The following is a 27,044-nucleotide window of genomic DNA, read 5'->3' on the forward strand; positions in this document are numbered from 1 at the left end:
TACTGCTGCTTGTGTGTGTTCGTTCCTTCTGAGCCTGCTACTTCCTTACCTTCTGTGCTTGCCGCTTCCATACCTTTCAGTCCTTCCCTGTGCTCTTGGGTGTAGTGACTTGGCCCTTCTTGAGGCCCTTCGCAAAGGCGCTCTCACTAAGGCGAGTGCCTTTGCCGCTTGCTTTCGCTGCGTGCTGAACGGCTGTGCGCTGTTGGCTCCTCCCCTTTTATGGGGGAGTTCGGTCGCTGACTCTTCCGACGCGGTGGGGGTGGGCGGAGCTTACTCTCGCCCTGCCCGTAGCCTCCTGCTCTTCTCTGTCTCCCTCCTCGGCTCTTTATTGCTTTTAACCTGCTTTTCTCCCTGCTCCTGCTACTCCTCTTGCCTGATGCTGTTATATATATATATATATATATATATATATATATATATATATATATATATATATATATATATATAACAACATTGTTTTTGGGATATATCATTCAAACTCTATAACTAAAAAGAATAATTACCCCTTATCACATTGTTTTGCACCATCCCGATCAGTTAGTTTCTTTTGTGCTATATTTAACCCTCCCACTTCACTGACATCAGAGATACAAAATAGTGAATCAGACTAGGGACTTCCACTCTATTTCCTGGTTTAACCCAAAAGGTTCTACTGTATTTAAGATAAAGATCCATCGTTGTTCACTGTAATTTACTCCCGCCCACCCTTTTATATGATCTATAACAGTGTTTTTCAACCTTTTTACACCTATAGAAACATAGAAACATAGAAATAGACGGCAGATAAGGGCCACGGCCCACCAAGTCTGCCCACCCCAATAACCCTCCCCTACCTTTCTCTGTGAAGAGATCCCACGTGGCGATCCCATTTTGACTTAAAATCAGGCACGCTCCTGGCCTCGACCACCTGCAGTGGAAGATTATTCCAGTGATCAACCACCCTCTTGGTGAAGAAGTATTTCCTGATGTCACCGTGTAGTTTCCCGCCCCTGATTTTCCACGGATGCCCTCTTGTTGCCGTGGGGCCTTTGAAAAAGAAGATATCCTCCTCCACCTCTATACGGCCCGTGAGATATTTGAACGTCTCGATCATGTCCCCCCTCTCTCTGCGTTCCTCGAGTGAGTATAGCTGCAATTTTTTCAGCCTTTCCTCATACGGGAGATCCTTGAGCCCCGAGACCATGCGGGTGGCCATACGCTGGACCGACTCAAGTCTCAGCACATCTTTGCGGTAATGCGGCCTCCAAAATTGTACACAGTACTCCAGATGGGGTCTCACCATGGATCTGTACAATGGCATAATGACTTCGGGCTTCCGGCTGACGAAACCCCTACGTATACAACCTATGATTTGTCTAGCCTTAGATGAAGCTTTCTCCACTTGCTTGGCAGTCTTCATGTCCTCACTGATGATCACCCCTAAGTCACGTTCTGCTACAGTCCTTTGTAGGATTTTACCATTAAAGATGTACGTCTTGCATGGATTTTGGCTGCCCAGGTGCATGACTTTACATTTTCCGGTATTGAAACTGAGTTGCCAGGTCCTGGACCAGTGCTCCAGTAGGAGTAGGTCGTGCACCATACTGTCAGGCATTGAGTTTCCGTCTGGCCCTGTGCTTTGGTCTGACGTGTTCCTGCCTACTACATTGCATAGTTTGGTGTCATCGGTGAATAGCGCTATTTTACCTTGAAGTCCCTCAGCCAAGTCCCTTATGAAGATGTTGAATAGGATCAGGCCCAAGACCGAGCCCTGCGGCACTCCACTGATCACCTCCGTCTTTTCGGAGGGGGTGCCGTTCACCATCACCCTCTGAAGCCTACCTCCAAGCCAGTCCCTAACCCATGCTGTCAATGTGTCTCCTAATCCTATAGAGCTCATCTTGTTCAACAACCTGCGGTGTGGCACGCTATCGAATGCTTTGCTGAAATCCAAGTATACGATGTCTAGGGACTCCCCAACATCCAGCTTCCCTGTCACCCAATCAAAGAAGCTGATTAGGTTAGATTGGCAGGACCTCCCCTTAGTAAATCCATGTTGATGCGTATCTCGTAGATTCTCCTTGTCTAAGATCGTATCCAATTGGCGTTTGATTAGAGTTTCCATTAGCTTGCTCACTATTGACGTGAGACTCACTGGTCTGTAGTTAGCAGCTTTCGTCCTGCATCCTTTTTTGTGGAGTGGAATGATGTTAGCTGTTTTCCAGTCCAATGGGACTTTACCTGTACTAAGGGAGAGATTGAAAAGTGCGGATAGCGGTTCCGCCAAGACGTCACTTAATTCCCTGAGTACCCTGGGGTGTAGGTTGTCTGGCCCCATTGCTTTGTTAACCTTGAGATTAGATAGTTCAAAGTGGTCAGTGCTGGGTGTAAACTCGAAATTTTGAAATGGGTCTGCAGAGCTATCCCTTGTCTGCAGCTGAGGGCTGGATCCTGGCGCCTCACGGGTGAAGACAGAGCAGAAGTATTCATTTAATAGTTCAGCCTTTTCAGAGTCCGATTCTACATAGTTCCCGTCAGGTTTCTTAAGGCATACTATCCCGCCTGTGTTTCTGTTTCTGTCACTAATATACCTAAAGAGGGGTTTATTGCCCTTCTTGATGTTTTTCGCTAGATTCTCCCCAATTCTAAATTTGGCCTCTTTGACCTTTGTTTTGACTGCTCTTGACTTGGCCAGATAGTCTTCCCTAGAGTCCTGTTTCCCTGATTGTTTATAAGATATGAACCAGCAGAAATCTGATTGTTTATAAGATATGGACCAGCAAAAATAAAAGAATTATTCTGTGGACCGGCATCATTCCATGGACCAGCGGTTGAAGAACACTGGGCTAAGTCGTGGGCCAGACCCCGCCCATCTCTATCCAATCTCCACCCCAGACCCCGCCCCCATAATAGTACTAATTGTAACACTATTTTTTCCATTCATTTTCACAGATACACAATATAATCTTATTAACAACACATAATGGTTAACCACAACATTAAACTACACAAAGCACACTGACAGCAGATGTAAAGTCTCAAAATTGACATAATTCAATCACTAAATTCAAAAATAAAATAATTCCCCCCTACCTTTGTTGTCTTCCTGTTTAGGCGCAGGACACGCGTAGGAGCCACTGCCCGTGGCTTTATGCACTGAATCAGTGAGGAAGAGGGAGCTGGCTCGAAGATAATGCCGCATTGATTGCACAGTGGTTGAAGAACACTGTTTTGGGCCTGATGCAAATGCTGGCCCTGTGGACCGGCAGGAAATTTCTGTGGACCGGCACCGGTCTATGGACCGGTGGTTGAAAAACACTGATCTATAACACGCCACTGAATGTCTTCAACTTTATGAGCATACCGCTGCCAGTGTAGTGCCTCTAGTCCTTCATTGAGAATTCTAGATTTGTGTTCATTGAGCCTGATATTCAATGGATGGCTCATTCTCCCCACATATAACAGTTTACAGGGACTTATTATAGTATACACTACATTATGAGATTTACATGTTGTGTGTGTTCTAGATTTAATAACAATGTCCCAGTCTGGGAGATGCCACTCACTACCCTCAATAGTTTTCTTGCACCACTGGCAGTTGCCACATTTACCATGGTTACCAATTTCATCATTCGCAACTCCTTCATTGTATCTATATTTAGCCATGTTTTCATTGAAGCGACCAAACAGGAGTAGGACCACAAAAGCTGAGGAGAGATTTCACTTGTTATTTTACTGAACTGTACTTGGCCAAAGTGGAATTTTCAAGAGAGCAGCTAAATGACATACCCCTGGCATGCGCTATTTCTTGGATGATGTTGTTAGCTCCTTGAATAAACCACTCCAGGCCAAAGAAGTACAAGCAACTATAAAATGATTGAAAACTAGCTTGGTGCCTGGGATAGATGGCTTTGCCAACAAATTTTATAAATTATTGCAGGACTCTTTGTGCTTCTTTTGTTGGCATATTTTGATGAGATAGTAGCCAAGGGATCAATATGCCAATGAAGCTTTAATCACCTTGCTTTTAAAACCTATTTCGCTGCTCAACCTAGATATAAAGGTTGCTATCTTGCATTTTAGCTGATAGACTGTCATCCTACTTGCCAATGGTGATAGATTCAGATCAAACTAGGTTTGTCCTGAGCAGGTAATCTGTGTACAAAATACGTTAAGTACTAATTGCCTTAGGATATTGTAAAGCTTGATCTATACCTGCATTACTAGTTAGTATTGATGAATCTAAAGCTTTTGACAGTTAGAGGTTTATTTTTATTTTTTTTTTTTGCTGGAACATGGCACAAGACAGGGTTGTCCTTTGTCCCCATTGCTTTTTGTGTTATCTTTGGAACCCTTATTAGGGCTGAACAATTAAGGTGTTATAAATGTGATTAATGCATTAATTGTTTAACAGCACCAAAATTTTTTAATGGGATTAATGGTCTAGTTGATAGCACTTCTGGTGCACTCCACCAGAAGTGAAGTCAGGCTGAAAATGACAGAGGAATATTGTATTACTGCTTCTTCTCTGCCATTGCTGATACTGCCCATCCCCAGAGAAATGCCTTGTTGCCACTGTCACCCACCCCTGGGGAGATACCTTAGAACATAAGAATTGCCATACCAAGACAGACCGAAGGTCCATCAAGCTCAGTATCCTGTTTCCAACAGTAGCCTAACCAAGAGATCTTGCCACCCCTGGAGAGCTGCCTTGCAGCTGTCGCCACAGCCATTGGCTGCCATGGTCCACTATAGCCCCTCTTTCCATCCCACTAATCTTTTATACCCTGCCGGCAATGCTAGCAATTAAAGTAGAGCACCTTTCTGGCTCCAGTCTGTCTTTTCAGTCCCTGCTATACTGGAACATGAAGTTAACATCAGCTGTTCTAGTGTAAGCAGAGACTGAAGAGACCGAGAGAGGCTGTGAAGCAGGTGAGCTTGCCGGCAGTGCTCTGCTTTAATCGCTAGCACTGCTGGCAGGCTATAATAGAGGGAGGGAAGGAGAGCAGTGAACCTGACCCTGGGGGTGGAGTGGAAGGGAGGAAGGAGAGAGAGATGGAGACCCAATCAAGGGGGAGTGGGTGGTAGGGTGGAGGAAGGAAGGAAACATACCCAGCCACAGAGAGGGAGGAGAGAGAGAGACCCAAAAATGGATGGGGGGAGGAAGAAGCGAGACCCAACCAGGGAGGAAGGAGAGAGAGAGATCCAATTATGGAGGGAGGAAATAGAGAGAGGGTGACCCAACCACAAAGGGAGGAAGAGAGAGAGAAAGAGAAAACCAACCATGAAAGGATGGAGAAGAGTGAGAGAGAGAGACCCAATCATGGAGGAGGAGAGAGAGAGAGAGGGACCCAACCATAGAGGAAGGGAAGAGAGAGAGAGGGACCCAACCATAGAGAAAGGGAGGAGAGAGAGAAAGAGGGACCCCAACTATAGAGGAACGGAGAGAGAGAGAGAGAGGGACCCAACCATAGAGGAAGAGAGAGAGAGGGACCCAACCATAGAGGAAGAGAAGAGAGAGAGAGAGAGAGAGAGGGACCCAACCATAAAGGAAGGGAAGAGAGAAAGAGGGACCCATCCATAGAGGAAGGGAGGAGAGAGGGACCCAACCATAGAGGAAGGGAGGAGAGAGAGAGAGGGACCCAAACATAGAGGAAGGGAGGAGAGTGAGAGAGGGACCCAACCATGGAGGGAGGGAGAGAGAGAGACCCAACCATGGAGGGAGAGTGTGTGTGGGAGAGACAGGCTCAACCATGGAGTGAGAGAGAGGCTCAACCATGGAGCGAGAGAGAGAGAGAGACCCAACCATGGAGGGAGAGTGAGAGAGAGACCCCAACCATGGAGGGAGAGTGAGAGAGAGAGAGAGAGAGAGACCCAACCATGGAGGAAGAGACAAACTGAGCATACTCCTTCAACCTCACCAGTGGTCTCAACACATCTGTCTTGCATCAGATATTATCAGACTGAGGAACCCAAGATAGATCTCTTTTGCTTCCTTCTATACCCACAAGCTTCTGCTATACCGCTTCAGACTCTACACTCCCAATTGACTGCAGTTCAATGCTTTTCTTCTAGACTGGCAAGAGAAGTTCCTCCAATACCTCTCATCAGGAAAGCTGTACTCAAACTTCATCAAGATCTCATCGTGCCCTGTTGGTTTTGTCAACCATGGTTTCCTTTCTTTCTACAGCTCAGTGTACAGTAATCCATTACACTGCAGTTGTTTCCAACCTTACTCACACAGAGCGAAGGCTCTTTCCTCCATCCGAATCGATGCTCATTAGAACGCACAGCATGGTATCTCTCTTCCAGTGAGTAGATGCTTTTGCCCTATCTGCACCAGTGTTGGCTATCATTGAAGCTTTCAGAAACCACTTACACAGTATTGCTACAAAATGCAGATTGACTCGCTTCACTATCATCTCCACTCACTAGATCCTATCACTTGTCCTATGCCATCAATTCTGAATTATCTCTTTCACTTTTCCAGTTATGGGCTCAAGACTACTTCAGTACATGTTCATCTCAGTGTCAGTGCCTTTCATTCACCATTGGACAAGAAACCGTTGTCTGTACATCCCTTGGTATCCAGATTAATAAAGGGTCTTTAGTATATCAAGCCACCTCTCAAGCCTCTTGCCATTGCCTGGGACCTCAATGTCATTCATTCCATTCTGATGAAATCTCCCTTTGAGAGAAGAAGTCAAGAAAGATTCAAACATCTTATTTGGAAAGTGGTCTTCCTTGTGGCTTTTGCATCTGCATGCTGGATCAGCGAATTTCAGGCACTGGTAGTGGATCTACTCTATACAAGACAGGGTTGTTCTCCAAACAAATCCAAGGTTCTTCTGAATTTCATTTCAACTAGTCCATCATTCTGCCTTTCTTCTTCCCAAGAATGCATTCTCACTCTGGTGAGGCAGCTCTCCACACCTTGGACTATAAATGTGCACTTGCTTATTACTTGGATCAAACCAAACCTTGTAGAACTACCACTCAACTCTTTGTTTCCTTTGTCCCTAACAGACTTGAAGTTCTTGTCACTAAGAGAACCATCTCTACTTGGCTAGCAGACTGTATCTCCTGCATATATTCTTGGGCTGGAATGACACTAGAGGTCTATGTCACTACTCATAAGGTCCAAGCAATGGCAATTTCATTTAGCTCATTTGTGCTCTACTCCTATTAAATTTGTAAGGCAGTCACTTGGTCCTTAATCCATACCTTCAATTCCACTACTGTTTGGAGAATCATTCCAGATGGGATAGTCAGTTTGGGCAAGTGGTTATACAGAGCTTATTCTCTTCCTAAATGCCAACTGTCTCTACAACCTTATAGGGTTTCACCAGACTCAGGTTTGTTTACTATAACCCTCTTCCTAGAGGCATGACCCTGATAGTTTGAGAGTCCCATATGTGAGAATATGTAGCTGCTTGTCCTTGGAGAAAGCAAAGTTACTCATCTGTAACAGATGTTCTCCAAGGATAGCAGCTATAGTCTCTCAACCTGCCTATCTCCCCTAGATGGCTTCTTAACTTTTGTTACTGAACTGCAGGTCCCGCGAGCCGACGTCTGGCAGTAAATTTAAAGTGACAGTACACTTTTTGACTGTCTGGTCAGGTTCCGTGGATATCATCGCCCATATGTGAGAATATATACATGCTGTCCTCGGAACACCTACTACAGATAACTTTGCTATAGAGGTGACATGATTACTTTGGATGAGCAGCCCTGACAAGTGAAGAATGTAGGATTTAAGTGGCTTAACTGTTAGCCCAAATTACAAAAGTGCCCATCAGGAGACCATTATTAGAGAGGTAATTTCCATTCTGTTCATTGAGTGGATACTGGTGGCATAAGGTCACTGGGTGAACATAGGTGGTGACAGGCAGGGCACTGGGTTGGGCCCCTCCGGTAGGAGGCAGGCAGGTACTGGCGTCTGAAAACAAGCAGGGTACTGTGGCAGTGGTAAAGTTCAATAAACTTCTGCAAATGTGTATGAACCCCACAGGCAGTATGTACTCTTCTGAATGAATGGCATCAGCCCCTAAATGAAAAGGAAGATTGAGACAATTAAAAATGAACCATGCCTCAAATGACACAAAAAGAAATGAAACCAAAAATTTTGGGCTGCCCATTCCTATCCAGCAGGTCATTTCATGGCATTTTTGAATCGTTCTGTTTCCACCCTTCATCCTTTTGATGTTTGAACTAGAGAGTTGCATGGGGACAGAAATCCCACCCATCTCCGCCCGTCCCCGCTAGGATCCTCTCCGTCCCCACCCATCCCCGCCCGTCCCCATAAAAAGTAGCAATTACTTCTGCCAGGATCATCAATTCCACAGTTTCTTTTGTGTTTGCGCTGCTGTTTTCCTTGTGGAATCTCTTTGGTGGAACCCTTTTTTTGTTTTCTGTTCAGGTAATTAACTTATAAACCCCCTCTTTTACTAAGGCTGACGTGTCCATTATATTATATGGACAAACCCTGATTCCAAAGCCTTCCCTCCCCGTGGGAGTCTCGTTGGCTAGAGGGGGTTCCCCGTGGGAGTCCCGTGGGCCAGAGGGGTCCCTGTGGGAGTCTCGTGGGTTAGGGGGGGATTCCCGCAGGACCCGGTGGATTCCCGCGATCCCCGTTCCTGTGCAGACCTCTAGTTTGAACCATGAGGCCACAAGAGGGGACTTAAGAGTATCACTGGCCGTAGGAGATTCGTGTGTTTACTTGAAGCAACTGGTTCGTAGACATTACAGTAGTGCATGATATCCTCATGATAGGAAAGATGATTCACTGTTCCTCCACCACCCAACTGGCTGTGAACTGTAGAATTTCTAAAATTTCCCATATTGGTTTATGAAAAAATGTTTAGTACATGTTGCCTAAAATTGAACACCTCAAGTGTCTGCGCTAACCACAAATTATATAACGGCAATGAAACACTTAATTGCTGTTATAGAATGCTAGCACAAGTCTGCAGTTGCATACATTTAGGCATTTAACAGTAGTTCTATGGCAGGCACCTATATCTGGCATTTACACATGTAACTAACAGTTTTCTAAAAGCATAGCATGTAACTGCTTGGCATGCCCTTGTGTCACATATGCCCCTCCCATGGCCATGTCCCTCACGGTTGTGTGCTATAACATGTAGGTGCTAACATTATAGAATGGTGCATAAGTGCAGTTACATTGGTAACTATAATTTAGAGCCAATTAGTGTCAGTTAACACCAATAATTGCAATGGGTTGTTGGTATCAATTTGCACCTAATTATAACCTGTGCATGCAATTTAGTGTGCTAAATGAACAATGTGCATCTGTTTGAACTAGGTAGTTGTGTTTTAATATGCATTCTGTAATCAGACAGGTGCTCCTGTAAAAGAAACTGTGGAAAGTGGCTCCTCTTCAGAGACAGAAGAAAGTGGCACTGGTCTGGATACCTTTGTGCATAATACTGATGATGCCAAGTTTTCTGAGAGTGCCTCTCCTCTGCAGTATAAACGCTTGCAGGTAATGTGCTGCTTTTAGGTATTTTGTGTTCTATGCATATTATGGAATAAGAGTGTCTTTACTTCTACCTTTAGGAAAATAACTTTATATTATGATTATTGCAGTTGTCTGGGGCTTCTTCTAGGTAGGTAGAACCAACATTTCAGCCAGCATGATGACTGAAGCATCAGTGGTTCTCATCCAAACGTGGTGAGACCTGAACCATTGCAACAATCATGATGCCAGCCACAGAAGCCTAAGAGAACATAAATTTATGTTGGCAGTGGTTGAAAAATATTTGATTGTAGAAATGTTTTTGCTATGTAATCCTTTTACTATCTGGTATCTGACTCTACATACTACATATTAGCAGAACAGAAGCAGCAAAGGAAGAAGCAAATTGCTTCTACTGATGCTGTTTAGAAGGGGATGCTTTATATTGCAGAACAGGAATGTGCCAACTTTTTCATTTGAAAGAGTTGCAGCTTGGGTCACTTGTAAGTTTAGGGGAAAAAATGGGGTTTGATATATCTGTAAGGTTGAATTATTCTTTTAACTGCTGTGTTACTGACCCTGTCCCTCTTTTACACATATGGGCAAATGGTTATGTTAACAAATATGCACGTATTAGAATTATAATTTTCAGTTTTGTGAAGTCATTAAAATATTTTGTTTGTGCAATGTTAAGTAAAAAAAGAAAAGTGGGAGAGAGAAACCTAGCAGTTGGTGTGGACCTTCAAAATCTTAACACATCTTTCTGTTGCAAAGACATAGGATTTTGTATTGAAGCTGTTGTCCTCCTCTAGTCGCAAACTTCACAGAAGGGTGTTGCTCATATCTTTCAACTCCTCCTTTTCACCAGTGGAAAACAGCTCCCTCTTCAGTTTTTCCTTCTGCAAGTATTCTGTCATGAGCAGCACAGAAGCACAGACTGTCTTTTTTCAGTACATCCGGACATTACCTCGTTAGTCACTGATCAATGGGAATCTCCAGAAGGCTCCCTAAAGGTGGCAAAAGCTATGTCCCTATGGCTTCAGAACTCCAAAGGCTGTTTTCTAAACTGAAGGTGGATTCCGCAGTAGCTCAAGTGGCCATGCGTACCTCCCTTCCTAGTGAGGGAGGGGTGATGCTGAAGGAAGTGCTAGCTTTATGAATCAAAGTGGCAGTGGCTGCCTCCTTTGTGGCACATGCCTGCCACACCAGGTTGAGGCGCAGTCCTATGGAGCAGGAGGACGTCTGTCCCCACTTGATTATGGAAGGAGTGGACTATGTGGCAGATCCTCTTTATGACATCATTAGAGTCGTGAGCAAGGTATCAATATATACCATTTCTGCCTGCCGGATGCCCTGGATCAGGCACTGGGCAGGCGATTCAGCCTCCAAGGCTACTCAAAACCTTTTTATTTGAAGACGCATTCCACAATACAAGATAGTAACCACTCCTCAATTGCAGCATCATTCTGTTATAAAGAACTTCTTCTATGAAGCAACCCTCCATTCCATGCTGTTTTTCCCCTCCCCTCGTACCCTCCTTTACTTTTATTTTTATGATGTAATTATCAACTTTCCTCACCCCTTACTCTTTTCATGTCCAGTTATGTCCATGTCTGTCCTAATTTTGTTTAAATTTTTGTCCCCATACATGTATTTTAATATTTTTAACATTGTAAATTGGTCAGATACATGTAGATGGTTGGTATATTAAATTATAAATAAACTTGGATTACCCTTTAATGAGCAGAGGATTTTTGGCAAAGGCTTGGACAACCTAATGGCTAGCATGTCGGATCGCTGACCCATATCACTCTCAGATAGCAGAACTCAACATTCCTCAAGGGGGGGCAGAAGCACTTTTCGTTCCTCTCAGGGATCTCACAGTTCTCCAGTTCCTCTTCCTTGAGACCTTTCCAAGGGTCCAGAGAGAGATTTGGCAACTATAGACATCAGCAACCCTTAGGTTTGCGTGGCGGCACAGCCAACAGAAAGCCACAATGATACCAGGTCAACTGCCATGCCTCTTCACATTGACAAGAGACGGTCGGCTTTTTGAAGGGAATGGGAACAGATCTCAGACTGCTGGGTCCTGGGTATTATTTGAGAGGATCACAGGAGCATGTTTTCTCACCTTGTTGGATGGCTAGAAAAGGAGGCCAGGGTCTGAGCGATGGTATATCTCTGGGACATTTCATACCATACAACCAGTTCCCGAAGAAGTCGGGATCCTGCTGATAGCCCATATACTTCATGGTGCCCAAGGAAGACACAGAAGACTGAAAACCTATCCTAGTTCTGAAGTCCATAAATGCGGTACTGATAGTTCCGCGCTTCCACATGGAGATGGTCTGATCAGTCATTGTGATGGTGGCTCTGGGGTATTCCTAGCCTCACTGTTATAATAGAGGCATATCTTTGCATTCCATATTTTCCACAGACACTCCCAATTTGTGGTGCTACCTTTCAGATTGGCTGTGTTCCCACACACCTTCACCAACGTGATGGTGATAGTAACAGCTCACCTTCACAGGATGGCATACAGGTTCACCTATACCTGGTCGATTGGCTACTCAGAGCCCCTTCAACACAGGAAGGCAAGCATGCAATAAAACAGGTGGTGGACCTGCTCCAGGGCCTCGGTTGAATAGTAAACTTCAGTGCTTGGAGTATCTGGGAGTCTGTTTCAAAATGGCGAGAGGCCATGCCTTTCTTCCTGAGCCATGCAAACAGAAGCTCAGGAAGCAGATTGCAGAGATCTTAGCGATGCTGACGCCTACAGCCTGGCATTACCTTCAGGTACTGGGCTATATGGCAGCCTCCCGGAAAGGCATTCCCTGGTTGAGAGCACTTGTGCATCCACACCAGGATTCTCTCCTCTGCACGTGGTCTCTGCAATGGCATTCTCTTAAGATGCATCTCCCCTAGTCATGGGAGGCAGGGAACAGCCAGGGGAACTCTTTATGAAAGGACTTGCCCCTCCAGATCATGGATGATGCTTACCACTGATGTCAGCCTGAGCCGGGGGGGGGGGAAGAGGGGGCATTGCTTTGGTTGCCCGCTCCAGGGCCAGTGGACACTATCAAAAAACAAGTGGTCAATAAATTGTCTGAAACTGACAGCCATTCATTTTGCATTGAAAGCATTGGAGACTTTGACTTCCCCGATAGGAAAGGCAGTCCTAGTATTATCTTGACAATGCCACTGTGGTAGCTTATGTGAACAGTTAGGGAGGCACTAGGAGGGAACTCTCCATGGCCCTCGTGGCATGAATAGAGAATTTCTAGTCTGATTTTATCAGACTCTGGATCCAGGGGAGTGGTCCCTGTCCCAAAGAGCATTCATCTTCATTGTGTAGTACTTCATTGTGTAGTACTAGGAAAGATGGAGCTCATGACCTCAGCCATGATCGTGAAGGCGATCTGCTTCTACAGTTGAAGAACCGAACCAGGAAGTGCAGGGATGGACACCCTGGTTCAGCCCTACCCACAGAGAATCTCCTCTGTGTTTCCACCATGGGCCATGGTGGCCAAGATCATCCACAGAATCATGAGGCACCAGAGTCTGCTAATACTGGTGGCTCCAGTTTGGCTTCGTTGGCCTTGGTATACAGATCTAGTGCGGCTTCAAAGAGACAGGTGTCATTTCATCCAGGGCTCCTCAGTCAGGACCCAGTCCCCATGGAGAATCCAGAGCACTGTGGTCTTACGGCATGGCTCTTGAGCACACAGCCCTAACACATAAGGGTTACTCGGAGGTAGTCATTGCAACTATACTTAGAGCAAAGAAACTTCTGACGTTTGTAGCTTACACTAAGACCTGGAAGACTTTCCAGTTATGGTGCGCCAAGGAACAGGAAGAGCCTGTAATCTTGGCATGTTTGTGAGCAAGGCTAAAAAAACCCCAAACAAACCACGTAGTGGTGACTGGAAATGCTGTGAAACCTCCATCGATCAGTGACCCCAATTAGCTGTATATTGTATATATTTATTAGTAATCAATAATAGCTTACAAAGGATAAGTCTTAGCCAATTGAATTAACAGAACATATACAGAATGCCAGTCTTCTGTATACCTGGTGTCTGTTCTGCCTATACATTGGTAACACTGACCTTTTATACATTTTTAACAACCTAGGACCATGTTAGTTCAATCTACATCCTTTATTTCTATTGGATATTTGTAATTATTATTTTCATTAATTGGTCAACACATACTTTCTGAGTCATTTTGAAGCATGATATCCTATTGCTAAATCCAGCTTTCCTAATTTCCCTGACATATGCCCTTTCAGTACCAAGGTCAATAATTTCTGAGAACGAGCCTTCCCTATTCCTGAGTTCTTACCCTTGTGGTTGATATAGTTTCTGGTAAATTAGCTTGACTTGGAGTTATGTGTTAATTTCCTTTTTCACAAACTAAATGTTTGTCATTGTCAGCAGATGTTTATCAGTTTCTGGGTTAAAGTTGAACTTCTCATGAAATCTGCTTATGCTGACAGAGTGAAAGATATATAGAGAAATATGATCTTCTAGTTGCTTATTTAGTGTGAATAAGCTTAATATATCAGGATCATGCCATTGTCAATTTGATTTGAGGGTTCACAGGGATTTATCTTCACCTCCAGTTTCATGGAGGTCTTAGGATCTTCACCGATACAGGTCTTTTCTCCATCTTTTCCCTTTAATTATTCCTCATGGCATCCTTCAAAGTGTAGGTGGCAGGCCTCTCCCACCCATGCTTTCGGGCTAGAGGTGGTAGGCGGTTGCTGGCTTCTTATCCAAATGTCACTCGGTTTTTGAATGGGTTGCTTAGATTGCATTCTCTGTTCCACCATTCTTTCCCATCTTGGAACCCTAATATTGTTTTGAAGAACCTTTCTCAATCCTCATCCAAAGCTCTGCAAAATGCATCTCTTCTGGACCTTAGTCTCTGGGAGGCGAATCTCGGAATTCCAGGTTCTCTCTTGCAGATAACCTTTCCTCTAGTTTATAGAGGTTGGTGTTTCATGGGATGGTACTTTCCTTTCTTCCGACGGTGGTTTCAGCTTTGCATGTCAACCAAGAGATTCATTTGCCTATTTTTCACCCTATGGGATTGGCTACACAGGACAGAATTCTACAGAGGCTGGAGGTGAAACCAAAAGTGACCCTCTCCTTCTCTTTTCTTCTGTTTAGTGGAGTTCGATCGCTATGGTACTAACTGAAGAGGGATTCTCTACTGGTAAAAGAGAGGAGTTGAAAGATATGAGTGACACCCTTCTGCAAAGTTCACGACTAGAGGAGGAGAACAGCTTCAGTACAGAATCCTGTGTCTTATAACGGAAAGAAGATTATTGAGGTAAGAACCTAGTCTTCCATTTATACTAGGACAAGCATGCAGCATATTCTCGCATGTGGGGTGACATCATCCGGTACGGACGGTGCAAAAGTGTAATGTTACTTTAAGCTTTTGGAAGCTTTGAGACTGCCTGTACTGCACATGTGCAACTGCCTTTCTGCTTGATGCCAGCTCAGGGTTCCTCAGTTTTTCATTCTTCACAAAGCGAAAAAGTTGTGTTAGACTTAGTCTATGTCCATTGCGATGAGATGTCTCGCTGTTATGAATATTAATCTTCAGGATCATTTGGCAAACATTCCCTGTCTTGGTGAAGTTTTTCAGGGACAAAGTAGATGATGCCACATACAGACTTACCCGGCATCAACAGAGCTGGTCGGCTTAAACTGGATCTCGGACTAAAGCTTGGCTTTCAAGTCCACTTCCAGGCCTGCTCCCTGTGTCTTCAAGAGGCGTTATCCAGCCATATCCTCTTCTTCCAAGCCCGCACCACAGAAGAAGCAGAGAGCATAGAAGCCCCTCAGGCTTCGGCTACTTAGAAGCCAACTTCGCTGTTTTTTAGCGTGTTCCTAGACAGCATAACCAAAATACCTCTATCAACCCATTGGAGGAAGACTTCTGTCTTATTGTCATTGCTGGGCTCTCCTCACCACAGTCACCTGGGTCCTCAAAATAGTTCAGGAGGGTTACTTTCTCCATTTTACTTCTGTTCCATTAGATATCCTCCAGGAGAGTCCTTTTTCATATCTCAACAGATGTCCCCTTTCTTCAGGAAATTGAAGTTCTACTTCAACTAAATGTCATAGACGTAGTAACCCCTTCCCAGAAAAATTAAGGGTTCTACTCCAGGTATTTCCTAATTCCAACGTAGATGGGAGGTGTTCATGCTATACTCGACCCCCAAATCATCAACAAATATCTAGTAAGAGAAAAGTTTGCATACTGTCCCTGGGATCTCTACATCCACTTCTCTTAAGAGTTTTCCTGCACAAAACACCTGGCTTCAACTTTGCAGTCATGTGTCCAATCTGCCAACCATCTCAGTAAGACAACTGCTGAGTTTCAAAGATCTCATGCCATCCATAATTCTGGTAACCACCATTGCTCGTCTTCATCTCAGATCAGATCAGTGCATACTGGCGTCTCAGTGGCCTCAGGGATTCCTTATCCCAATGGATCAATGTCAACTTTCTCCAATAGTGGATGGTCTCGACCAACCTCTTGTCTACTTTTTCACATACCTCCTCATTAGAAAGTATTCTTGGCAGATTTGTCTATATATGATTGGAGAGCTCACCTGGATAGCCTCACAACTTGGGGAAGGTGATCTACTCGAGAGAATACACTTCACATCCACCCATTACAGCTGCAGGCGATCTGCAATGCTCTCAAAACATTTAAGGTTTGGCATTCTCCATCTAGATTATGCTCTCCATTAAGAAATTGATCCTCTTCATTGAAGCATAGATGCTGTACATCAAGGCAGGTAGAGCTGCAAATTCCAAATGCTATAAAGACCTTTTCATAGAGTCTTTCCAACCAAGTCCTCCTTGTTCGAACAGACAATCAGTAGCCATGTACTATATAAACAAACAAGGAGACAGAGAATCTCTTCCTCTGGGTCTGAAACAGAAGATATTTAAAATTGGGCAATTCCTTGAAACTTGTTCTCAAAGCCCTATATGTACATGGACAATAGATTGCTCTCGCCAGTTATCTCACCAGATACCTTCGACCACATAGTGCACTTGCAACTTCGGAGATGTACATCCCATTTTCTCCCTTTGGGGGACTTCCCTAAAAAACCCGTTTGCGTCTCCCAACAACTGCAAGTTACTAATATTCTCCTCTAGAAGCAGATGCATTTCTTCTGGCTTGGACGCACAAGTTCCTGAATGCGTTTTCACCAATTTCTCTGATCTTGACAATGTTCATCACAAACAACAATCTGCCACCATGATCCTCATAGCTCCTCGATGGCCCAGACAACCTTGGGGTTTCCTTTCTATTTCAGCTGAGTGTCAGGGATTCAATTCTTTTACAAATTTTTTTCCATTCGTGGTGTACTCTCCATCACCAAGATGTTTCCTCCTCTTTTCTACCTTCAGTGTTGGATTATCTTCTCCATTTATCCAATTCTGGTCTGGAAACCACTTTGGTCAGAGTTCACCTCGGTTCTATTTGTGCTTTTCCAATAAATCTCTGGCCATTTTATCTGCTTATTTCAAGGTTTATGAAAGAACTTTTCAACTCCAAACCTCCACTTAAGCCACCTTCAGCTAACTGAGATCTTAATGTATTTTTGGGCAGATTGATCAAACCACCATTTGATCAAATGGCATCTACTCATCTTTTAAGTTTCTCACTTCTGCTTTCCACTTTCCATCACTTCTGCTCGAGTGAGTAACCTTCAAGTATTAATTTTTGACCCACAGTTCACAGTATTTCATCATGACAAGGTAGTTCTCAGGACTCATCCTAATTTGCTCCCAAAAGTAGTCATGGAATTTCACCCAAATTAACTTGTTGTGCTTTGTTTTCTTCCCAAAGCCTCTTTCTCATCCTGGAGAAACAGCTCTATAGACTTTAGACTGTAAGCATGCCTTGGCTTACCACTACATTCAAAGGACTTAGCCACACAGGACTTCATCTCAACTGTTCATCTCTTTTCATCCTAACAGATTGGACCTGCCTGTCCCCGAGAGAACTCCACATGCAGCCTGTATTTCCTTCTGCTATGTTCAGGCCGGGCTGCAGCTCTAGAGACACATTCCAGCCCATAAGGTTTGAGCTATGGCAGCCTTAATATATTTCTTACATTCCGCTCCCATTGCTGAAATTTGCAAAGTAGCTACTTGGTCCTCAATTCAAACATTCACATCTCACTACTGTCTAGAATCCTATTCCAGATGAGATGGTCATTTCGGCCAAGCACTAGTACTGAATTAATTTTCTTACCTGCATCCCATTGTACTAAGCTAGGGAGTCCCACATGTGAGAATATGCTGACTTTGTGGCTATCCTTAAAAACCTGACTGGCAAGGGGATACTCCAGGACCAAGTTGAGAAACACTGCTTTACTATTGTGTTTCCCCCAAAATAATACAGTGTCTTATATTAATTTTGGGTCCAAAAAATGCACTAGGGCTTATTTTTGGGGATGTCATTTTTTTTTTCATGTACAACAATCATCTCTCCCATCCTCTTGTCTACCCCAATTCTTCCTCTTTCATTTCTCCCCCTCCCTTGTGCAGCATCATTCCTTCCCTCTCACCCATCCCCTTGTGCAGCAGAACCCCCACTGACCCTCCCAGCATGAGACTGACATATCTCTGCTCCGAGGCCTCCTAAAGCAGCAGGGGTGGGAGTTGCTGAATCGATGAGTCTGATTTTTTTCAGCAAATCAGGCAGCACTAGTGTCGGGGATGAAGTTAGGGAGTGTTGGGGACATTCGGGGGGGGGGAGGTGGCTTTGGGAGTCGATCTTAACTAGGGCACATGGGATCTCTCGGAGAGAGAGAAAGAGATAATGGTTACTGCGGATGGGCAGACTAGATAGGCAATTTGACCTTTATCTGCCTTTGTGTTTCTATATTTTTGGGGTAGGGCTTATATTAAGAGCATCTTTAAAAATCATGCTAGGGCTTATTTTCGGGATAGGTCTTATTTTGGGGGAAACGGTATATGTTGGGTAGATTGGATGAACCGTTCAGGTATCATTTACTATGTTACTATAATTTTGCTATTGCATAATAAAAGCAATACATTTTTTTAATTATTAAAGGTTTGTAAAGCTAAAGAAATTTTTGATTGTTTTGAATTTGATGAGGACATCCAAAAATCCAGAGTCTGTTTTCCTTGTATTGCGACATTTTAAAGTTGGGTGTTCAGAAAGGGTGCCCCCAGGCTCATAATCTACTTTGCTCTATCTGTCTTGTGGATACATGAGAAAGTCTAGTTCTTTATCAAAGATTCTGTGTAATAGTGTCATTTCAATGTAAACCTTCACTGAAATACTATCCTAAGTAGTTATAAAATAAGGGCTGTGTTTCTGTCTTGGTGTTTATTGCAAAGGGCAGTATGTGATAAACTGTGGTATTAATGAACAGGTGGAACTGAAGAAAAGTGAACTAAAATTAAATGAGGAGAGAAGAGCAAGGATAAAATCTGAAAATCATATAATTGAGGTAATGTATTTGCAAATATCTTAATATTAATCACCCTTTATGTGTTTGACACAAGGGTTTGTTTGTTTTTTTTTGGGGGGGGCTAAGTGTTAAATAGGTAATTCAATTTCATTTATTTCTATATCACTCTCTCAGCAACTTGGACAAAACTGAAATTGGACATGGCTAATACTACACCATCTTGCATGCCTAAAGCTTCATTTTGAAAATATCAATATTTCTATTTACATCTGGGCATGGTTTTATTTTTTTTGCTTGCATAGGGAGATTTGAGCCAAAATTCTAGATCAGTGTGTCTCAAACTTTTTTTTTTTTATTTTTTTTTACAAAGGCGTGCTAGCGGTTTTAGCGCGCGCTAGCTGCTAGTGCCTCCTTTTAACCCTTTCAGGACCATAAGGATCGTAGGCCAATTTTTGTGGTTTTGACGACATTTTTATGGTAAAAAGGGCTTGCAGATGCCAAAAAATTGATTTTTTTTGTGAAATATCATTATTTTTTTTTTAAAAAATCACACTTCTGGCTTATGGACAGTGTGGCAAGTGAATCTTCTCGTCAATCTGGCAACGACGCTAATGAATGAATGTCGGAACCAGTTTGTTTACATAAAGGCAGTATCATATGGAATCCGTACATATCAAATTTAGAACTGTAGACTATCCCAATCAAAATTTATAGGATTTTAAAGTTATGGGACAAATATGTCCCTTGGTCCTGAAAGGGTTAAGCAGGCGGTAATTTTTCAGCTAGCGCACGCTAATCTTGTGCGTGCGCTAAAAATACAAGCACACCTTAGTAAAAGGAGCCCTAAACAGAGCAAATGTTTTTTGCGGCACGTTATAACTGAAATTATAAAATTGCAAAACCAACAAAAAATTAAATTTGAGAGATATTTATTTAAAGTTTTTTAAGCTATGTATGGGAAATTGTAAAAACAGTGAAACTAAAGTAGATAGAATAGAATCGCTAATCAAAGCGATGGATGAGCTTGTTTTTGAGTGCAAATTAATTCAAAATGTAGCTTGATAGTCGACAAGCAAACATGCATTTCATCATCCAACATCTGCAGTCATTCTCTTTTTTTGATTTAATTTTTGTCGGAACTGGAAATTCAAGTTTGCAAAAATAAGTAGATCATTAACCGGTGATTTTTAAAAAAGCCTAATGCGGCTTCATAAGAAGGGGGGGGGAAATTACTTTTAGATTTTAAGGACCAGTCACATCAAAGAATGATGGTTGTCTGGGCAGTTGTATCCGTATGCAAGCAGATGCTCATAACATCGATAGAATCTTGTGTATGCTACATACATGTTGTCTATTGTAGTGTATACTTATGAAGGGAATTTTTAAAAATAAAGTAAAATTCTGGAATCTCTCATGACACATCTAGAATCTCGTATCCAATCTATAATTGGCTAACACTCTTAATCCCTTGGGGAGAATGTTTGGACTTAATTAAGGATTAACTGTTAAATAAAAATTGAGATAATGGACATCAGTATGGGCCCATTACTTACAAACGAGAAGCTGTGGGCTCGGGCAGTAACTCATAGATGACCAGCACCAGACCATAAGTCTAAATAAGAACTGCCCCATACATCATTTGGTCCAGTTTAGTGCAATTAATTTAATCAAGATAATATATGTCACAAGCAAACATTTGCATCAGGGACAAGGAAAATAAAAGCTTAATAAACTCCCAAAATCAATATGTGTCACAATTGTGAAAGTGTGAAGTGCTCACATAAAAATTGTTCTAAAATGATTCAATGGAAAGTGTTGTGCTGAACTGAGTCTCATTGAGATTTCATAGTATCACTTGATGGTAGATTTTCAAAGTGCATTAGAATACTAAAAAAGTTCATAGAAAAGTTAGTATTTGAAGTAAAAGTCCCAAAAGTCCTCACATATCTGCCGAGTGCACCAAAAGTTCCCCAACTCGCAGGGCTCCGAAAAAAGCCAGTGAAAAGGTGGCCTTACCACCCTTAGCAGTGCTTCCAATAAGCGCACCAGCAGCTCATGTGTGATCGGGAGCCACGCAGCCGGATGCCACGCCTCCGCCTGACCCATTACCGCTACTATCCGGCGAACTAAAAAAACCATTGGATGTACAATGCCATCTGAAGGCCTTGCAGAATAATGTGAATCCAGCAAAATGTCCAGCGACCACACACTCTGGGAGAATCCCGCATGGTGGGATTACGTGATGAAGGTCGCCAGCAGATCTTCCGATACGGGCCCAGGAGATCACCCCTTCTTTTACAAGTGCAGGTTTGATTGCGCCACGCTATGGAGGATTGCGCTGACCGGTTTAAGTAGTTCCTGCTGCCTTGTCAGGACATTCATTGTTCCTTTGGCGATTTATTGCATTAGTACTTTAATCTCCACTCCTGATGAAGGTGTTGAAACTGAGCTCTGTCAAGTGGTGATATGAACTATTGTATGGCAGCACAAGCTTTCAACAAGATTCAGCTAAGTACTTATTAGTGAAAAACATTTTTGCATGAATTTTTCCATGAATTGAGTGGCAATATGAACTGTTATGTGGCAGCATGAATTTTCAATAGGATTCAGCCAACTATTTATTAGTGACTTTATGGACTTTTACTTCAAATACTAACTTTTCTATGAACTTTTTTAGTATTCTAATGCACTTTGAAAATCAACCATCGAGTGATACTATGAAATCTCAATGAGACTCAGTTCAGCACAACACTTTCCATTGAATCATTTTTGAACAATTTTTATGTGAGCACTTCACACTTTTATTTTCCTTATCCCTGATGCGAATGTTTGCTTGTGACATATATTATCTTGATTAAATTAATTGCACTAAACTGGACCAAATGATGTATGGGGCAGTTCTTATTTAGACTTATGGTCTGGTGCTGGTCATCTATGAATTACTGCCCGAGCCCACAGCCTCTCTTTTGTAAGTAATAGGTCCATACTGATGTCCATTATCTCAATTTTTCTTTAACAGTTAATCCTTAATTAAGTCCAAACATTCTCCCCAAGGGATTAAGAGTGTTAGCCAATTATAGATTGGATATTACATTACATTAGGGATTTCTATTCCGCCATTACCTTGCAGTTTAAGGCGGATTACAAAAGAATTATCCAAGATGTATTACAACAAGAACTTACAAAAAAAAAAAAAAAAATTGGTCATTTTCAAAAAGAGTAAGAAATGGATAAGGTTATTTGTTTGGGGTAGTTGGCTTTAGTGAGAGGTGGAGTTTAAGACTTGCGGTATTATTTCTTTTTTCAGAGTTTTCTTGAAGAGTACAGTGGTGCCTCACACAACGAACTTAATCCGTTCCAGGAGCAAGTTTGTTATGTGAAACGTTCGTTGTGTGAAACGCGTTTTCCCATAAGAATACATGTAAAAGAAAATAATTCGTTCTGCAGCCCTGTTTTCCCATAAGAATACATGTAAAAGAAAATAATTCGTTCTGCAGCCCTACATTTCCCTCCCTCCACCTCACCTTATATGCAGAGTTTGCCAGCTTTCTTTTTCACCCAGCCGCACGCTTTCAAAAAGCTGTGCACGCGCAGCTGCTGAAGTTGATCAATGTTCTCTTCTCCTGCAACTTCCGGTTTCCGGTTGCGTCAGAGGAGAAGATTGAACAACAGAGCATGCGCGCATGTGCTGCTCTTTGAAAGTGTGTGGCTGGCCGAAAAAGAAAGCCGGAAAACTCGGCATCTAAGGTAAGGTGGAGGGAGATGATGGAACACTGCATTCAGACAGGAGGGTGCTGCTGTTCCCGGCTTCGGCGAGAGTAGTTCCGCCCCCCCCCGGGCCCCTCGGGCGACTTCGTTGTGTGAAACGAAGTTCGTTATAGGGAGCAAGACAAAAAGTTCGTTATGCGCAGCGTTCGCTGTACGAGGCGTCCGTTATGCGAGGCACCACTGTATATAGTCTTTATTTCTTTTCTAAAAGTCTTGTAGTCGAGGGATGCCGTCAGTAGATTGGCGATTTGGTTGTCTAGTTTGGCTGCTTGAGTGGCCAGGAGGCCATCATATAGTTGTTTTCCGTTTGACCTCCTTAATTGGGGAGTATGAGAATGGGGTGTGAGTTTTCCTATGTCTGGTTGCGGTGTTGTGGATGAGGTGGTTATTCAGGTAGTTTGGACTGTCTCCGTATAAAGTCTTAAATAGTAGGCAGTAGAATTTAAATTGTATTCTTGCTGGGATCGGAAGCCAGTGCAATTGGAGATATGCTTCTGTAATGTGATCATGTTTCTTTAATGAGTAGATGAATCTTAGTGCTGTGTTTTGGATAGTTTGTAGTTGTTTTGTTATGGTTGTAGGGCATGGGAGGTAGAGGATATTACAGTAGTCAAGTAGGCCTAGTATTAAGGACTGAACTATGAGCTGGAATTGAGTTTTCTCGAAGAATTTCTGAACTTGTCTTAAGTTTCTCATGACTAAGAATGACTTTTGTATTGTTTTATTGATTTGCGGTTGCATAGTGCAGCATCTGTCAATAGTTATTCCTAGCCGTTTTAGGGTGGTTTGTATGGGGTAGTTGATTGCGTTGATTTCAATGTTGGTTATGGTTGGTATTTTGTTGTTTTCTAGGAGAATGAATTTAGTTTTATCTGGGTTCAATTTCAGTTTGTGATCTTTCATCCAGGTTGCTATTGATTTTAGTGTTTGGTGTAATGTGTTTGTCATGGAGAGTTCAGGTTGATTGAAGGGTATGAGAATGGTAATGTCATCGGCATAGCTGTAGGAGGCTATGCCTTGTTTGTCCAGGTGAGAGCTGAGGGAGGCTGTAGAGAGATTGAAGAGAGTCGGGGATAGAGGGGATCCTTGGGGAACTCCGCAGGGGTTTGACCAAGGTTCAGATTTTTGTTTGTCTGATTTTACTCTATAGGTTCTTGATTTAAGGAATCCTTCAAACTATGTGTATACTTTATCTGTGATACCTATTGTATCCAGGATTTGTAGTAGAATGTTATGGTCCACCAAGTCGAATGCAGCGGTAAGGTCTAGTTGTATGAGCATCATTTTTTTTCCTGTGCTGAGATGTTGTCTGGCTGTGTCCAAGTAGTGTTTCCGTGCTGAAGTTGTTTCTGAAGCTGGATTGTGTGGGATGGAGTATGTTATGGTTTTCTAGGTAATTGGAGAGGAATTTGGCAACTAGTCCTTCTATTATTTTGACATAGAGTGGAATAGAGGCAATGGGTCTGTAGTTGGCTGTTTGGTCTATCGGTCCTTTGGGGTCTTTGACGATCGGGGTGATGATGATTTTGCTGAGGTTGGTAGGGTAGTGGCCATTTATTAGCGAGATTTGTATCCAATTTAGAAGAAGAGCGCGGAATTTTGAGCTGGATGTTTTTAGGAGATATGGTGGACAGTTGTTGAGGTCACAGGATGCATGGCTGTATTTTTTGTAGTATTTGTTGAATTCAGGCCATTGTATGTTGGGGAATTGAGACCATATTCTATCTGCTGCAGTAGAATCTCTATCTATGGGGAGAATTGTGAATTCGTTAGGATGGGTAGAGGTGTCATTGAGGGTAGCTCTTGCTTTGGTAATTTTATTTTGGAAGTGTTCTGCTAATAAGAGTGGCTGAGGGGGGTAGTATTGTTAGTGGTCAGGTAGGGTTTGGTGTCGGTTAGGGTTTTTAGAATTTGGAATAGTTTTTTGGTGTCTTGGGTTTCAGTGCCTATTAGGTTGGTGTAGTGTGCTTTTCTCTTGTCCTTTAATTGTGATTTGTATTGTTTGTTGATTTTTTTCCAGGCGGATTTTGTATGATCAGAGTTTGATTTTCTCCATTTTCTCTCTAGTCGTCTACATTTTCTTTTGAATTGTAGCAGTTCGAAGTCGAACCATTTATCTGATCTCCTGGGTCTGGATTTGGTTTGCAGTGGGGCTAAATAATCAAGGGTATTAGAGCAAAATCTTTCCCAATGTAAGATGAAGTCCTCGGGGTTGTTTTCTAGAATAGTTTCATCTATTTTAGACTAGAATATGGAGGGTTCGATGTGTTTGCGTGAGGTGTATGTTACTTTATTGAGTTTTGTTATAATTTTTTTGTTGTTTTTGGTCCAGTTGATGTTGAAAGTGTAAGTGTAGTGGTCTGACAGATGGATCTGGACCATGTTCCGTTAGATGTATGAATTTCTGTTAAGGATGGTTGGTGGGTCATGAAGGCTGCAATATCAAGTTGGTGGCCTTTTTCATGAGTTGTTTGTGGATTTGGCATTTGGAAGGATAAGGCTTTGAGAAATGAGAGAAAGTTGTCTACTTATTTGGATGATTTAGGTGTAGATTTAGGTCTCCTAGGAGTAGGTTGTAGGTTGCTATTAGTGAGTTTTGGTATATGAAGTCTTCCACTTCAGTTCTTGCTAAAGACCAGTTTCCCGGCGCTATGTAGCAGAGCTTGCAGTTTAGTGTGTCTTTTAGTGTGGTGCTTGAGAGTTGGCAAGCTAAAAGGTCCATGTACGAGTTAGATGTTTTCTCAATTATATAAAGGGTTAGATCTTGTTTGATTAAGATTGCTAGGCCTCCGCCTCTTTTTTTTTCTCTGCTGTCAAAGCTCAAGGTTAACAAGGCAATGGGGCCTGACAACCTACACCCCAGGGTGCTCAGGGAGTTGTGTGATGTCTTGGCGGAACCGCTATCCGCGCTCTTCAATCTCTCCCTTAGTACAGGTAACATCCCGTTGGACTGGAAAATGGCTAACGTCATTCCACTTCATAAGAAAGGCTCCAAGATGGAGACAGCAAACTACAGAACAGTGAGTCTCACATCAATAGTGAGCAAACTAATGGAAACTCTAATCAAACGCCAATTGGATACGATCATGAACGAGGAGAATCTACGGGATCCCCGTCAAGATGGATTTACTAAGGGGAGATCCTTCCAATCCAACCTGATCGGCTTCTTTGACTGGGTGACGAGAAAGCTGGATGTTGGGGAGTCCCTGGACATCGTATACCTGGACTTCAGCAAAGCATTCGATAGCGTACCAAACCGCAGGTTGCTGAGCAAGATGAGTTCTATAGGATTGGGCGACACGTTGACAAAATGGATTGGGAACTGGCTTGAGGGTAGGCTTCAGAGGGTAGTGGTGAATGGCACCCCCTCCGAAACGACGGAGGTAATCAGTGGAGTGCCACAGGGCTCTGTCCTGGGCCCGATCCTGTTCAACATCTACACAAGAGACTTGGCAGAAGGGCTCCGAGGTAAAATAACATTATTCGCCGATGACACCAAACTAAGCAATGTAGTGGCCAAGAGTACAATAGACAAAAATTCAATGCCCGACAACATGATGCATGACCTACTACTACTGGAGTGCTGGTCTAGGTCCTGGCAACTCAGCTTCAATGCCAAAAAATGCAAAGTCATGCACCTGGGCAGCCAAAATCCATGCAAGACTTACACCCTAAATGGCGAGATCCTAACAAGAACTGAAGCAGAACGTGACCTAGGGGTGATTGTCGGTGAGGACATGAAGGCTGCCAATCAAGTGGAGCAAGCTTCCTCCAAAGCAAGGCAAATCATAGGTTGCATACGCAGGAGTTTCGTCAGCCGTAAGCCTGAAATCATTATGCCATTGTATAGATCCATGGTGAGACCACACCTGGAGTACTGTGTGCAATTCTGGAGGCCGCATTACCGAAAGGATGTGCTGAGACTAGAGTCGGTCCAGAGAATGGCCACCCGGATGATCGCGGATCTCAAGGATCTCCCGTATGAGGAAAGGCTGGATAAATTACAGCTCTACTCACTCGAGGAACGCAGAGAGAGGGGAGACATGATCAAGACGTTCAAGTATCTCACGGGCCGCATCGAAGTGGAAGAAGATATCTTCCTTCTCAAGGGTCCCACGGCAACCAGGGGGCACCCATGGAAAATCAGGGGAGGGAAACTGCACAGTGACACCAGGAAATTCTTTTTCACTGAAAGAGTGGTTGACCGCTGGAATAGTCTTCCACTTCAGGTCACTGAGGCCAGCAGAGTGCCTGATTTTAAGGCCAAATGGGATAGACACGTGGGATCTATTCACTGATTTAGGTGGGGGAGGGTCATTGCGGTGGGCAGACTAGATG

The 27,044-nt window shown here is 43.2% G+C and overlaps 1 protein-coding gene across 5 annotated transcripts in view; it reads left to right on the forward strand.

The window, feature by feature from the left end:
- CEP78 (centrosomal protein 78) overlaps nucleotides 1-27,044 on the forward strand; it is a 160,466-nt gene that overhangs the window by 118,194 nt on the left and 15,228 nt on the right. For 4 of the 5 annotated variants that reach the window (XM_033927115.1, XM_033927098.1, XM_033927106.1 and 1 more), the window contains 2 exons: nucleotides 9,338-9,484; nucleotides 18,900-18,977. In XM_033927115.1, the coding sequence (XP_033783006.1) occupies nucleotides 9,338-9,484; nucleotides 18,900-18,977 (225 nt within the window). The remainder of the gene's footprint in view (nucleotides 1-9,337; nucleotides 9,485-18,899; nucleotides 18,978-27,044) is intronic. The other variant, XM_033927124.1, reaches the window with a different exon arrangement.

The sequence above is a fragment of the Geotrypetes seraphini genome, chromosome 1 (assembly GCF_902459505.1).
Source record: "Geotrypetes seraphini chromosome 1, aGeoSer1.1, whole genome shotgun sequence".
NCBI lineage: Eukaryota > Metazoa > Chordata > Amphibia > Gymnophiona > Dermophiidae > Geotrypetes > Geotrypetes seraphini.